Source organism: Rhinolophus ferrumequinum, chromosome 5 (assembly GCF_004115265.2).
Source record: "Rhinolophus ferrumequinum isolate MPI-CBG mRhiFer1 chromosome 5, mRhiFer1_v1.p, whole genome shotgun sequence".
Taxonomy (NCBI): Eukaryota; Metazoa; Chordata; class Mammalia; order Chiroptera; family Rhinolophidae; genus Rhinolophus; species Rhinolophus ferrumequinum.
The window spans coordinates 84,445,432-84,461,645 of record NC_046288.1 but is presented as its reverse complement, the minus strand read 5'-3'; the positions used below and the strand labels follow the sequence as shown (position 1 = coordinate 84,461,645).

The following is a 16,214-nucleotide window of genomic DNA, read 5'->3' as shown; positions in this document are numbered from 1 at the left end:
GAGCTCCGTGCTCCTAACTCCGAAGGCTGCCGGTTCGATTCCCACATGGGCCAGTGGACTCTCAACCACAAGGTTGCCAGTTCAACTCCTCGAGTCCTGCACGGATGGTGGGCAGCGCCCCCTGCAACTAAGATTGAACACGGCACCTTGAGCTGAGCTGCCACTGAGCTCCCGGATGGCTGTTTGTTGGAGCACGTCCTCTCAACCACAAGGTTGCCGGTTCGACTCCCGCAAGGGATGGTGGGCTGTGCCCCCTGCAACTAGTAACAGCAACTGGACCTGGAGCTGAGCTGCGCTCTCCACAACTAAGACTGAAAGGACAACAACTTGAAGCTGAATCGCACCCTCCACAACTAAAATTGAAAGGACAAAACAACTTGACTTGGAAAAAAAAGCCCTGGAAGTACACATTGTTCCCCAATAAAGTCCTGTTAAAAAAAGAAAAAAATCCTAAAAAAGAAAAAATTAGTATTTTTAATCGCTTTGCTACTTTGTCTTTTTAAAAGCCTTTGCTTGATAAATTATGATTAAAACCAACGGACAAATAACAAGGGGAAAAAAGATTAGACAGACAACGGCAAAATTAAGAAAATTAGTTAGAAGAGTACTTGGCCTACAGTGGGCCCTAAAGATATAGATATGAATGAATGAATGACACGAAATAAATAATAATGTATAGCATAATAAGCATAATAATAATTCATTCAAAAGATTGTTGAGACCAAATCATATACCATCAACTATCTAATCCAATTTTTACTTTGATCCAATACATAACAATTATTTTTATGCCACCAAGTAAGAGTGGAAGAAGGGTCCCTCCCCCACCCACAATCATCCTAATTAATTAGCATACTTTCTACTTAGTTTCTTGGGCATGGTTACAGATCTCATGAACCTGAAAAAACATATTTTCTGGCTGAATGGTGTCAATTCCATTTTCCAAGGGAAAATGTGCTCAATGGCCAAGAACTATCAGTATGTTTCCATTTATCTAACGTGTCTGGCTGGACTACACCTGAAACCTGACATTTCTTATCAATGATATCTTCCAGAGATACTGGGATAGAACCTTAGCCATGTAGATCCATAGCTTCTGAGTGCAGAGAAAAATGTTATCCTTTTCTCTACTGTTCACAGTACGTAAGACAAGGCAGAAAAGTTATGTGTGATTACTGAAAACAGGACTCCTTGCTGTTTGAGCAGCTGAGACTGCCTCTTTCTCTTCACTGGGCTTTAGAAACATGTTTCTTTACTGAAGCTTCATTACAGCTCAGCAGAGGTACACATATTCAAAGGTGCTAATAAAGTTTTCTATGTAGACAGAGAGACTTTCAAGATCCACATGGACGTGCAGTGCTTCTGGAGGGCAGGTTGACAACACGTATCAAGTATCTGAAGCATGTCTGTGTACTTTCAATCCAGTAATTCTGCTTCTGGGAATTTATCCTAAGGAAATAATCACTGAGGAGTGCACAAATTTAGCTTCAGTGGTGCTGATCCTGCAACTGTCAATAATGGCACACATGTAGAAACAATGTAAATGTCCCATAAATTAGTAAATGGTTCAATAAATTATGATGCATCCAGGTGATAAGATATTATATAACCATGAAAGAGATTTGAAGTATATTTATTGACATGAAAAGCTATTCACAATGTATATAAGCAAAGTAGTTTACACAACAATATGATCTCATTTTTAGTTTAAACACACACACACACACACACCATTAACTGTGCATTAAAAGGTCTGAAAGAAATGTACTGTGAGGTCACCAAGAAGCTTGTGTCTTGGTAAGTGCAGGATACTATGATTTTTCTTGTAATTAGGTCATACATACTCCTTTAATAGTCAAAAGCTTCTTTTTTGGGGGGCGGGGGGGTGTTGGTGGAAAACTTGTAAGTCAAGAAGAGAGAAATGAGACGGGTTTCTGGAGATGGTCACCTGGGACAGGTACGTGCATCAGCTTTATGTTTCCTGTCTGGCACGCCTCTGCTTCTACACGGTTAAGGAGCCAACTTCTCACCCAGAAACCATTTCAGTGTCTTCTTGGTGGCCTTGGGGATTACAAGAATGACCACAACCCAGTAGGGCCTGCCAGAGGCACACAGTCTAGCGTGGAATAAAAACCTATAAGCAAACAACTACGGCACGGTTATTGCTCTTATACAGGTTTGCAGAAATCACTTAGGAAACACCAAAGGGGCACCTGTTTTTCTTAGCTGGTTGGTAAGAAAAAGGCTTCCTACAGAAAAAAGGGGCACTAAGGCAGAGTCTTAAAGAGTGAGCAGAAGTTTGGGCTGGAGGGAGGGGGGTACCAGTCAGAAGAATGTGCTGAGTGAAGCAAGGGACAGCAAACTTTTTCTACAAGGACTGACAGGAAATATTTTAAGCTCTATAGGCCAAGAGACTAAATCAAGAGCATAACGTAGGTACGTTCACCAAAAAAAAAAAAAAGAGAGAGAAAATATTTTCTCACATTTATTGATAAATTCAAAATATAATTCAACACAACCTTTTGTAATACAAGTTGAATATTACCTATATGAATGAGAAGAATGGAATTCTTTTTTGGGGTAAGAGAACATTTGCTTAATCGGGGCTCAAAGTGTTCTCTATCATTCAAATCAATTACAAATGTTCACCTGTTAATGCTCATTTTTGATAATAGCTTTACTGGCATATAATTCACATACTATAAAATTGACTTATAGTGTACAATTCAGTGGTTCTTAGACTAATTCACAGGGTTATACAACAATCACCACTAACTTTAAAACATTTTCATCACCCCAAAAGGAAACCCTGTAACCCCCCCCAGAAGTCACTTCCCATTCCTCTCTCTCCCATTAGAGTCACTGGTAACTACTAATCTGCTGTTTCTATGGATTTGTCTATTCTGGACATTTCATGTAAATGGAATTAGACAATATACATCCTTTTGTGTCTGGCTTCTTTCATTTACTACGGTGTTCTGAAGACACATCCATGCTGTGGCATGTGTCAGTACATTTTCTTTTATGACTGAATTATATTCCATTGTACAGATGTACCACGTTTTGTTTATCCATTCATCCACTGATCGTCACATGGGTCATGTCCTCCTTTGGGCTATTATGAATTTATACAAACATTCATATACAAGTTTTTGTATTGACAAATATCTTCAATTCTCTTGTTATATATCTAGGAGAATTGCTGGGTCACATGATAACTATGTTCAACCTTTTGCAGAACTACCAGGCCATTTTTCAAAGTAGCTACACCATTTACGATCCTATCAGCAATGGATGAGGGTTCCAATTTCTCTACATCCTCACCAACACTTGTTATTGTCTGTTTCTATTTTAGCCATCTTAGTGAGTGTGAAGTGGTATGTCACGGATTTGATTTCCCTAATGACTAAGGACGCTGACCATCTTTTCATGTCTTACTGGCCCGTTGGACAAATGTTTATTCAAATCATTTTCCCATGTTTAAATTATCTGTTCTGAACACATACGCTTGTCAGCTCTATGGTTTATAAATATTTTCTCCAATTCTTTTCACTTTCTGGATGATGTCCTTTGAGGCACAAAAGTTTTTCACTGTGATAAAGTCTAATTTATTGATGTCGTCTTTGGGTGATTGTGCTCTGGGGTCATAGCTGAGGGACCACTGCCTAATCCAAGTCATGAAGATTTACTTCTATGTTTTCTCCTAGGTTGTATAGTTTCTGCTCTTCCATTTAGGTCTATAAGCCACTATGAGTTAGGATGTATATGTTGTATGAGGTAGGAGTCCAACTTCATTCTTTTGCATGTGGCTACTCTATTGTCCCAGCACCTTTTGTTGAAAAGACTATTCTTTCCCCAGTGAATGGTCTTGTTAGAAACCAACTAACCATAAATATAAAGGTTTATTTCTGGACTCTCAGTTCAATATCATACATCCAGCCATATTTATGGCAGTTCCAAACTATCTTGATTACTGGAGCTTTGTGGTGAGTTTTGAAATTAGGAAGTGTGAGTCCTCCAACTTTGTTCTTTTTAAAGATTTTTTTTGGCTGTTCTGGGTCCCTTGTGTTTCCATATGAATTTGAGGATCAGAGTGCCAATTTCTGCAACAACGGCAGCTGCGATTGTGATCGAGATTGTGCTGAATCTGCAGATCACCAGTTGGGAGCGTGTTGCTATCTTAATAATATTAAGTCTTCTGATCATGAACACGGGATATTTTCCCATTTCTCAGGTCTTCTTTGATTTCTTTCAATGGCATTTTACATTTTTAGTGTACAAATCTTGTACCTGTTTTGTTAAATTTATTCCTAAGTATTTTAATTCTTTTTGATACCATTGTAAATGGAATTTTCTTAACTTCATTCCCTAGGATTTTCTATATATAAGACCATGTCATATGTCAACAGAGATATTTTCAGTTCTTCTTTTCCAATCAGGATGTCTTTTATTTCTTTTTCTTACCTAACTGCCTGTCATTGCTGAGTTATAGTAAGATTTTAAGTATTTCATCTTTGAAAATGTCTTTTCACACAAATAGATGCTGCCAAATGCTGATATTAATCCACAGGCATGAGTTTAACTGAACACATTAATGCTTGGACGGCATTTATACACTTCTGTTTGGTATCGGCCTTCAGCATGTCATCACATTGCAGACTGATCACTCCCCAGTGAATGTTAGGTGGGAGCGTCTCCACGGAACAGTTAAACACATTCCGAGACAGAGACGTTTCCTTTGCACTGTGTGAAGGTATAAAACGTGCTACTGGAAGCGCAGTGGGCCTTGAACAACACGCGTGTGGGCCTTGAACAACACGTGTGTAGGCTTTGAACAACATGCCCGCTGCAAACGCGTGTGGGAATGGAGATTTTGCTTCTTCTTGTAACTTCTGACAGAATAAACATGTATAATGCAGCTTGACATTACTTGTGATTCAAATAATGTTAGCTGTTAGAATGACTCGACTACATTATAAATTTTGCACATGAGTGTCATTTTACCTTATAATTTTAGGTTGAATTCATTAAGAAACATCAAGTCTGTAGCAAAAGCTACACAAAAAATAACACATACACTTTTCTGCATCCTACTCTTTCCATTTGTTATATTTGAGAGCTCCCTTATTCCATATTTTTCTGCCTTCATGTACTATGTGAATGTATTATGACATTTATCCAACAGCACTGAACTAACAATCAGATCGTAAAAGAACACAGTAGAACCACAGGTTTAAAGCATTTCTGTCTTACTGTTTCCAGTCTCCTGCGCGATGCTAATGAAAAGTCCACTTAGACGTGACATAAACTATGAGACATGTGCCAAGTATTTACGCACTAAACTAAGTAACGTCAAGCACGACTCTTCAAAGCATAATCTTAACGACAGAACACAATTATCAAGCCCCAAAAGAAGATAAAGAACTCCGCCTGAAAATCTATCAGGCACTTTCTCTGACGAGGTAACATAAGGCTACGGTCCTGACGGACGTTCCCTTGCTGTCTGTCTTCTGTCGAAGAGAAAACTGGGAACCGGAGGAAGCACAAGAACACAGCCTTCTGAAACGCAGCTGGTCCAGTGACGTCTGCTGTTCACTGCTTAGCCTCCTCCCCTGCCTCCCACACCTTCCCGTTAACAGCGCCCTAAAAACCCAAAACCACGATGTGTTTGAATGAGACTAATGCCACCCCCATCTTCGAGCCCTAACTGGCTGAATACAAACCAGCCACAAAGACTGGCTCAGAGAGAGGCACGTGACCAGTCAGAAATGAGAAGGGGGAAAAAAAAAGGTTTTGCTGGGAATGTAGGCAACACGTCTTCCAGAGAGTGGGTGAGAAAAACATGCTGCGCTCACTGTCATTCACCCTCTCTCCCCAGGGAGCTGGCTGCAAAACTAGCTGACAGAGGGAGGCAGGCAGAGACACAGGGAGAAGCCCTTATGTCACTGAAGCTCTGACGCGAGCCCTACTTCAGAACTTTTACTTAACGAGAACTTTACCCCAACTTCGGCCAAGTTAGGCCAAATTTTTGGCTGCTTGGGAATGAAAGATAGAGCTAGAATTTGAGGAAAGCCCTCAGTAATAAATCCATTTCTCATTGCTCCAAAGAACTGCCATTTGCCTCTAAAAATGAGTGGCTCCAATTAAGCAAGTATAATTTCAGGTTAACTACGTACATCCACTTCTTTTCCTACTAGATCTTCTGCCAGCAGTGAGTTTCCTCCCTGCTCTCCCTGCCTACAGCTGCCCAACCAGCTTACCCACCACCATGCCTACCATTTTGCATTGCGGGCTAAATATAGCCATCGGTCCTTTTGTCTCTGGGACTAAAATATAAATCCCCTAGCACAACAGATCAGGTTCCTCAAAACCAGCTTCCTGCTTGCCTTTCCTGGCTGATCCCCTCCCACTCCCTTACCACACTCCTCTGGCCTCACGGATTCCGGCCCCTTCCTGTTTCTGTGACCTGATGTGCACTCTTCTTTGCTTCCTTCAAGACTATTCACTGTTACCTCCTCTGTCATTCCTACTGTCACCATCCCCGTGCACCAGGTGCCACGCTCTGCACAGCCAGAGCATTTTACAGATTCCTACCTGGCAGCTGTATCTTGGGGGGGGGGGGCCCACCTCCAGGCATCCCTGTGTCCCAGGTGCCGGCCACAGTGTCGGCATGTCATGGGCAGTCACAAAAAATGGTGAGTGAAAAAGCAGAAATGGGCACTAAATGCAAAATTTACATTCCAAACATTTTCTCTATTCCACGAGCAGATTTCACAAACCCCCACATTTATTACGGTATCTCAGGGGGGCTGTGGACGCGAATCTGTGTGCCCATCATTAGCACTAGCTCCTGCTCTGAGTTTATTTTCGTTCCTTGTGTGTAGAATTTCACGAACGTCTGCTGAGTGAATGTTTGCTGAAATGCAGCATACGTAGTAAGACACCTGAGGAGCTCAGGATGGGTCAGATTTTTGCAGCTGTTAAAGATTACACTAGTCTATAAAGGAAAACAACACTAACGCCAGCCTTTCCAAGCCGTGAATGTTAGACTAATGGGGATGTATACCACAAGAGTAGGTAACAAGTCGGCTGGAAGAACAAACGAGCTTTGCTGAATGCAGGGGTGCTCAGTCTCATCCAGCATCGGGATGACTGGGATTATTCTTATTTAGCCTATGCGCAAATATATAGATGATACAATAATCCAGCTATATTTCTAGGATGATGGACTCTGAGCTAAAAGATAAGGTTAGGGGATATAAAAGAAACTGCAACAAAGCACTGTGGTAGCGACACAGACAGACATGGAGATCAATGGGACCCCAGAGAGGGCCCAGAAACAAACCCTCACGTGTACAGGCAAATGATTTTCAATAAGGGTCCAAGACCATTCAATGGGGAAAAGACAGTCATTTCAACAAATGGTGCTGGGACAACTGGGTATCCACATGCAAAAGAATGAAGCTAGATCCCTACTTTGCACCTTTCACAAAAATTAACTCAAAATGGATGAGATTTATGTGTAAGACCTAAAACTACACAACTCTTGGAAGAAACATAGGGCATAATTTGGTAAGGATTTCTTGGATATGACACCAAAGGTACAAGCAACAAAAGGAAAAATAGTCAAATTGGGCTTCCTGAAAATTTTTAAATGGTGTGCATCAAAAGATACTACAAACAGTGAAAAGGCAACCCACAGAATGGGAGGAAATATTTGCAAAAGACACATCTGATAAAGGACTGTTATCTAAAATAGACAAAGAACTCTTAAAATTCAATAATAAGAAAACAGATAACCCAGTGAAAAAAATGGGACAAAGACCTCAACCGACACTTGACCAAAGAAGACACACAGATGACAAATAAGCATATGAAACAGGCTCCACAGCATTTGTCATCAGGGAAATGCAAATTGAAACAATGATGAGATACTACCACACACCTGTAAGGATGGCCAGACTCCAGGACACCGACCCCACCACACGCTAGCAAGGACGTGGAGCGGCAGGCACCCTCCTCACGCTGGTGGGAGTGCAGACGGCACAGCTGCTCTGGAAGGCAGTGGGTGGCTTCTTACAAAACTCAACACACTGTTATCATTCCATCCAGCAATCCTATGGTCTTTGTCTCTCTCTGTCTGACTTACTTCACTCAGCATAATACACTCTAGGTCCATCCATGTTGTCGCAAATGGTAAGATTTCCTTTTTATGGCTGCGTAATACTCCATTGTACATACATACCACAATATCTTTATCCAATCGTCACTTCTATATCTTGGCTATTGTGAATGGCACTGCAGTAAACATAGGGGTGCATACATCTTGTTGAATTAGTGTTTTGGATTTCTTCAGCTAAATACCTAGAAGTGGAATTGCGGGGTCATACGATAGTTCTAGTTTTAATTATTTAAGGAAGCTCCATGCCATTTTCCATAGTGGCTGCACCAATTGCAGTCCCACCAACAGTGCAGGGGGGTTCCCTTTTCTCCACATCCTCACCAGCACTTCTTGTTTATTGATTTATTGATGACGCCATTCTGACAGGTGTGAGGTGGTACCTCACTGTAGTTTTAATTTGCATTTCTCTGAGGATTAGTGATGCTGAGCATCTTTTGTTTTGTCTACTGACCATCTGTATGTCCTCTTTAGACAAACGTATAGTCAGGTCCTCTGCCCAGTTTTTAATTGGGTTGTTTTTTTGATTTTGAGTTGTATGAGTTCTTTATAACTCTTGGATATTAACCCCTCATCAGATGTATCACTGGTAAATATCTCCTCTCATTCAGTAGTTGTCTTCTCGTTTTGTTTATGGTTTCCTTTGCTGTGCAAAATCTTTTTAGTATGACGTAGTCCCATTTGTTTATTTTTTCTTGTTTCCCTTGCTCTAAAACTTAGTCTTTAAAAAAAATAATAAAGTAACTGGCAACCGACCAACTCTCCTGCCCAAACGAACAGAAAAGCCAGATAAAATACAAACCAAACCAAACATACAAAACCTGCACTACGGCCTGAGGGGCCTGCTGAGGTGCCCAGACGGTGAGAAGACGAGGGAGCTGCCCACACAGCGGCGCTGACATCTGAGGCTGCTTTCTCCCTCAGGAGAAAAACGTACCCATTGTAGGCCCAGGGCAAAAGGCTGAGGAAAAGATGGCCCTTTAAGAGACAGAAACCAGTGGAGCGGGGGCACTCTCTATGGGCTGCAGAGAAAACACTAGAGACGAGGGGACCAGGATCCCAGCTAACGGAAGGGGGGGAAATAGCCCCCACTCTGCTGGATCCCCCGCTCTGGACACGCAAGGAATTCTGAAGCTGTGGGGCTTGAGGGGGGCTTCTGTGTAGATTACGGTGATGTTCTAGCCATTTATCTGGGTGTAATTACATAGACATGCTCTTTGTGAAAATTCACCCATTTATACCCTTTTCTGCATGCATTTTATACCTCAATAAAAAGTTAAAAGGGAAAAAAAGCCCTCTTTTATACTTGTACAGAATCCATGGTTGCTCTGTATCTGCAACAGTAAATGAAATTCTGGGAGTCCTAAAAAAATCTAACATTGTAACACCTAAAGAAATCCCAGACTGAGGGACTTTCATCAAACAACAATGTCTGTCGGGGGAAGTCTGCAATGATAAAACTGGAAGCAGAAAGGGAACAAACTCATGAAGAGAGCTGGTAACATTAACAAATGGTGTATTTGTTTGAAGGCCAAATCTTAGAATGTAATACAATCAGGGAACAGTTCTAAAATTCAAAAAGAAACATGAAAAGAAAGCGCTACTTTGTACATAGGTACTCCCGGAGGAGTCTCTTCCATGGTTTAGCACGCTCCCTCATCGCTCCCTAATATTCCTGATTTCATTCCATTCAGGGGACCAGCCTCTCCAATTCCTAGTCCCTGTGGTTTCGGGCACTTGTGTGCCCCTCAAGGGAGTAGCCAGCTCAGGGACCCATCAGGCACAAACGAGGGTGGGCTCCGCAGCAGGGAGGGGCGGGGTGAGGGAAGCCTGAGTGAGGGCAGCAGAGAAGACAAACTGCAGAACGGGGCACCGCTTCTGTTGCAGGCTGTGGATTCAGCTGCCACTGAAGGCACCCCTACCCCCTGGAGACTTCAAGTTTTTTTACACCAATAAATGCCCCAAAATTTACTAGCTGTGGGACCCTGGGCAAGTGACTTAGCCGCCGTCTCTAAGCATCTCCGCCTATGAAATGGGGACTACAGGGTCACTCTTGGGCAAGGAAAGTGAATGCCGGGACCCGGTCTGGCACCCAGTACATGATATACATGCGCTCGTTTATACTCTGACTTCTGTTTCAGAACACCGAGCTGGGGTCCTGCCATAATCACAGGCTCCTGATAAATATTCATGATGATGAGAACATTAAAATATAAAGACATTAAGAAACGATTTAATAAACTCTCGGATGGTGGATTTAATTGGTTGTAAAGGAAAAATAAGAACGTTTGGGGTTGTAAGAACGACACAGGGAAAGGAAGCCTCATCTTTTCCAAATAGCTCTTCCTACTCAGGGAGGATTTGGGGACCTTGTTCTTGGCCACCAGCCTGGCACAGCCTGAGATGGCGCAGGGCAGCTCTCACCTTTAATTACAGTTCTACTATAGCTTCCCTTTTAGCCATTTTTCAGTGAGACTACAGAATATTTCTGAAACACAAATCTGTTTTAAGTTATAGGCTGCAGGCTCGCTGTTCCAAGGCTCCCGGCCACCACACTGCTGCGTCGTTCACTGTGACATAGGGACTCCACTCCTAATGCAACTGGGAACTGAGAAGACAAATAAATTATTCCCCACCTCTAAAACCCACAACTGCATTTAATAACAGTAAACTAGTTTCTAAAATTTGCCTTTATACAGAGTGTTTTTATGTTATTCATTCAACAATTATTTGTTATATATAAAAACAAACAAAAACACAAAACAAAACTCTCTGATATAAAAAAATGGGCACATGATTTGGGTCTGACAGACATGAGTTTACATCCTGACTCATCACTAACTGTGTGGCCTCAAACAGATCACCTAACCTCTCTGAACGTACATTTCCACGTGAGCAAAGCAGAGAAAGTAATACTTACCTTCAAGGTGTGGTGTGTGAAGACTGAATACGGCAAACCCTATATGAGACGTGGCCAGCGCTGCACTGGGCACGCCGCAGGATTCCCTGATTTTAAAAAGAGAAAGGCACCGTGGAGAACGCCAACAACTAAACGTAGGAGGGATAACCGTGTCAGAAAAACCACCATTCAAAGTAATAACTGATTCGGGTAGAATTATGTGTGGACGGTAAAACTGTCAAAGTCTCTTCACACGGGTCACTTGATAATTACACCGTGCTCAGCTTTACGGGGGAGACCTGGCTGACGCCATCTGAACCAAAGGCAGCACCGCTAAGAAGGAAACAGACTGACGCCATGTGATGCATGGAAGGGAAGGAAACCCATCGCTTATGGAACGTTACCGCCACAGAAGCATAAGCTGACCAAACAGGAGGAAACATCAGACAAACCCAAAGGGGGATAGTCCACAAAACTGGCCTGTGCTCTTCAAAAGTGTCAATGTCAGAGACAAAGGACAGATGAGGAACTATTCAGATTAAAGGAGACTGAAGAGATGTGACCACTGAAGTCCGTGTATGATCTCAAACTGAATCCTGGACGAGGGAAAACTTTACAGCGAAGGACACTATGGGGACAACTGATAAAAACTGAACATTCGCGGTGGATAATGATGTGTCAATGTTAGTTTTCCTGAATTTTATAACTGTATTATGGCTAAAAGTCCGATTTAAGAAAAATATGTTGATTTATTCAGGATAAGTAAGCATCAAAAGGAGAGGAGAGAAATACAGCAAAAGCAAGAAAATGTTAGCAACTGGTGACTGAGTGAACATGACAGTTCTTTGTATTATTCTTGCTATTCTTCTGATGTTTGAAATTATTTCAAGAGAAGTTTACATTTTTTTAAAAGATGACTCTATAATTTCCGCCCTTAAGAATCTTATCACCTACTGGGAAAGATAATACATTCTAATCACTATAACGAAGAGCTGCACAGTAGAAATATGATCAAGTGTGGAAGAGGATGAAATGTTTTCATTGGGAATTATCTCTACTGTCATAGAGAAAGACCTGGGCCTCGAAGGACGGCTCAGAAAATTTAAATAGTTTATATTTACATTCTAAAATGATATACAGTGACCTCCCCATTATCTGAGAGTGTATTTCCCAGAGTATGGCCATCCTGCCCAAAAGAAAGAAGGAAAAAAGAAAAAAGAATTCATGGAAATAAAACGACTGTGAGACAACTATAATATGTACACACCGGACGGCAGTTTCCTCTAGAATCAGAGTGAGCAGCTGATGCCACAACTGTACTTCCAACCCCACTCAATCAGTGGTTTACCTATAACTTGAGTCATTCAGCCTCAGCCAGGACTAGGGTCTGATCCGCCTTCCTTCCTACTACTTAATCATCCTGGGCAGCTGAGCCCCAAGTCACGTACAAAATCTGTTTCTTAGGACACAAGAGCTCTTTGTGCGTTTGTTTTAACTCAGATTGGGAAAAACAATGAATTAAACATGGCAGATAAGGCTAGTAGTTGAAGCAATGGCCTTAAAACTGGCCATTTTCAAGTCTAGGTTCAACTAATTCAAGGACTGAGGGTGGAGAAAAGATGTGATGAAATGGACACCCAAGAGTGGAGCCACTTGGCCTCCCAGAGGGCGAGGCCACCCTGTGTCTGACCGAGACAGCAGGAGAGGGGGCGCGCGTGGCTGGTAGCTGGAGTCTGCGTCACAGAAGGTAAGCTAAGGCCCTTCCATTCTCCTTCCTCCAGTTACAGGAGAACTTCCCTCCGCACTGCGCCCTAAGTCTCCTCTGGGGGGTACAGTGAGCACATCCTCCCTCTTCAGTCACGGAAAAGTAACGCAGGGACTAACGGACCCTTAGGGTCACCTCTGATTAAAACAAGTATCATTTCCTCTTGACTTTGCCCATCAGCGTGGGACTCGGCACCGCTACCTGGAGCTGAGGGGAAGCGTTTTTTAGGGGCCTTTCATTTCCCTGTGGATTCTCCTTGTAACTGCAGACTCGTGTTTTCACTCACCTTAATCTGTCCTATTCCTAAAGATCAACCCGAACTTTGGAGGGAGATCAAACACTGCTGGGTACTGACAGCTGCCTTGACCCGACTACCACGCCCCTACTAATAAACCAGAGGGACTCACAAACACATCTCATCAGAGACTGTCCTCGACTAGGCTTAACAGGAGGCCCATGTTTAATGCCCTTTTCGATGTCCTACAGCACCTCGCACATAAATATTTCGTGATAACAAATGTATGGGTATTGATTAAATATTCTAGACTGATATTGTTAATATACAATTGTAAGAATACATGATTTTTGAGTTAAAAGAAATAGCTTCCTCATTTCTGGAAAAAAAAATTCTTCCATCTTTACAGAGTGAGCATTTTATTTGCCCCTAACGTAGAATATTTTACGTCGACTGACAAATAATAGAGCCTCAGTAAGAAAATTATACAAACTACTGAGCAAAGTACAGCATTTCTGATTATGAGGTTCTAAGTCAATCCCCTGAAAACTTGATTTGCCCTAATTCTCACCAGCCAAGGCAGCAGGCAACCTGGAAGCAGGAAAAATGCAGCTGTGTCCAGCTAGGAGGATGCGAAAGCCCAGCAGTGAGAAGATACACTCTATATAACTGCCACATGACAAATATTAGGCATACTGGCGAAGCCCTCTGTATCTACAGGACTTTGAGACTGTTCTGTGGTTTGCGAAGGCAAAGCCAGCTTCTTCTGACACAGAAATTTTGTTCCTGCTTGTAGTGTTAGTAACAATGGTTTAAAACAACCAAAACTGTCCACAAAACACTCCGTTTTATGGGCAGTTTGTACACAATCACCCAGAATCCCTTCATTCGCTGGTGGTGACGCCGCTTCCCTTCAGCAGGCCTCGCTTCCTAGCTCCTCTTGGAGAGTGAGATTGAAGCTTTCTCCCCCAAGAACCTGGATTTGGTTGCTTTTCTCACTTTAAACCCAGCACTTAAGTCAAATATAATGTGTAAAGGCCGACTTAACAGGTGCTATACAATGAATTATGGCCAAGTTATGTGTTTACCGAACTTTGAAGTCTGCTGATTTGTAACACACACTTTCCACATCATTCTTGCAGATGACACAGTAAACTCTGGAGTGTTAAGAAGTGTAACTGACACAGTGATTACAGTCTACCCGTAGGGTACTAGGGCTCCTAAATATCAGGAGCCAATGCTCAGACCAGTGCTCCTCAAAGGCGGCAGGTCATCAGACTGTCGCCAGCCCGTGACGAGCCCCAGGTCTGCACCAGAATGTCTAAGGACAGAGAACACAGCTGAGCTAAACAGGGCGCTTTGTGACCCGGCTCATTACCAGTCCCGGGTAGGTGAGAAGTCTGTGGACCACTGACGCCGGGTCAGACAGCGTAGGGAAGCACTCTGAAGAGAAACACTAACATACAGATGCAATCGTGCCTTTTCACAGAACATTTAAGGATGTAAATACCTGTTCCTGCAGGTCGTAGTCATAGCTGTCATGCAGCAGAAGACTGAGGACGTAACGAGTATAAATCATGGCATCGATGCCACATTTCTCTAGCTCTTGTCCCAGCCAGGTCTGCACTGGACCCAAAGCATGAAGCAGAGACATCTCAGAAACAGATCCAGGGCCTGGGTAAGAGCTGGAGCAGCTTTCCGATGGTAAACCACCCACGACAACTGTCCCGACAGGGCGCATGAATTTAGGTTGCTGACATCCTCAGACCGCGAAGCATTTTCTGTAGTCGGTGTTCTGCGGTATCTGGAGGGGATTTTCACTCCAGTAAAAAGGAGAGAAGCTTGACATCTAGGAGAAGCATTGAGCTCTGCTGGCAGTCATCCGTCTAGAACAGCTTTCCCTCTTTAGGCATGACCAATGAATGAATTCGCATCGCGACAGCAACATACAAGTAGGTGCGAGTTTCTACTTTAATTTCACATTGAGGCCAAATGTAAATCTCCGGCGGAACCTACAGAAATGAGAGCGAAAAAGGTATGCATTATATAGAGATATAAATTAAGATACTGATTTTGGGGGGAAAATAAATCCAAATGAACTGTTCCTCTTTATTAAAATACCTTTGAAATTTTAGAACACTGATTTTTTTTTTTGCTGTAATTTTTGACATTTTAAGCTAAGTGACATTTTAAACTTTTAAAGCTTAATATCATTTAAAAGAAAGGAAAATTCAGAAATGTATAACTATGTGCTTGTGCTCCACTATATTATGTTTATTTTGCTATCTCAACAGATTGGACTAGTAAAATTCTGTTTATCTGTAATGCTGAAATCACTAGTCATTTTTAAGCATAACAGAAATAAGCAACTGAATGGTAATTTCATTGAAACACTGGTAAAAAAATTAGTCCTTTAAATTTAGGTTTTACCATAAGTAATCAATTACTTTGTATGCCTAAAACCTTTGGACTTGCTCAAAACTTACTTCATAAAAAATAAAGTGAAACATGGATTTATTTGCCTTAGAGCCACGCCAGGCCACTCTGTTATCCTATTGTAACTTTTCTTCTTATATGTCTAGGTTGATTTTTTGATTACTTGTGATAGATACCACTCTTTTAATTTAATAGCTTCCCCCCTAAATTAACGTATTTTCAATACGTCGATCTAATCTAACAATGGCCTTATTAAATCGTAATATTCTTTATGTTAGAGTTCTGATTAATTTATGCAACTAGAAAATGAAAACTACCTTACTGATAGGTAAATCTCATTGGCTTAGCTTTTACATAAATTTTAGCAAACAATAAGAGGGCTACCAAAAATTATTGTTAAAGAAGTATAAACACTTATTGTTAGTAAAAGCATCAAGTCAGAAAGACAGACACTCTTTCCAAAGGTGTAAGACTCAGCTTCTTGCATTTCACCTGTAAGTACAAAGTAAATTTTATGCCCATTAAATATAAAGAAAAATTGTCTAAATCCACCACAGGATTAAGTTACTAGATTAATGTGTCACTAAGGCACATCCTGCTACTTTCTAAAAATCTTCTCTGCCACTATCTTTTCTGAGTTGTGAAAACTAGACAAATTAAAGCAAAGATTTTCTGTAACTTTTGCCTGCTGAAATTTTCC

At 41.7% G+C, this 16,214-nt stretch overlaps 1 protein-coding gene across 3 annotated transcripts in view; it reads right to left on the bottom strand.

Annotated features, from left to right (window-relative positions):
• Nucleotides 1–16,214, bottom strand: part of KIAA0232 (KIAA0232 ortholog) — a 79,154-nt gene that overhangs the window by 30,169 nt on the left and 32,771 nt on the right. For all 3 annotated transcript variants that reach the window (XM_033105416.1, XM_033105419.1, XM_033105418.1), the window contains exon 2: nt 14,589–15,090. In XM_033105416.1, coding sequence (XP_032961307.1) covers nt 14,589–14,819 — 231 coding nt within the window. In that variant the 5' untranslated portion in view covers nt 14,820–15,090. The remainder of the gene's footprint in view (nt 1–14,588; nt 15,091–16,214) is intronic.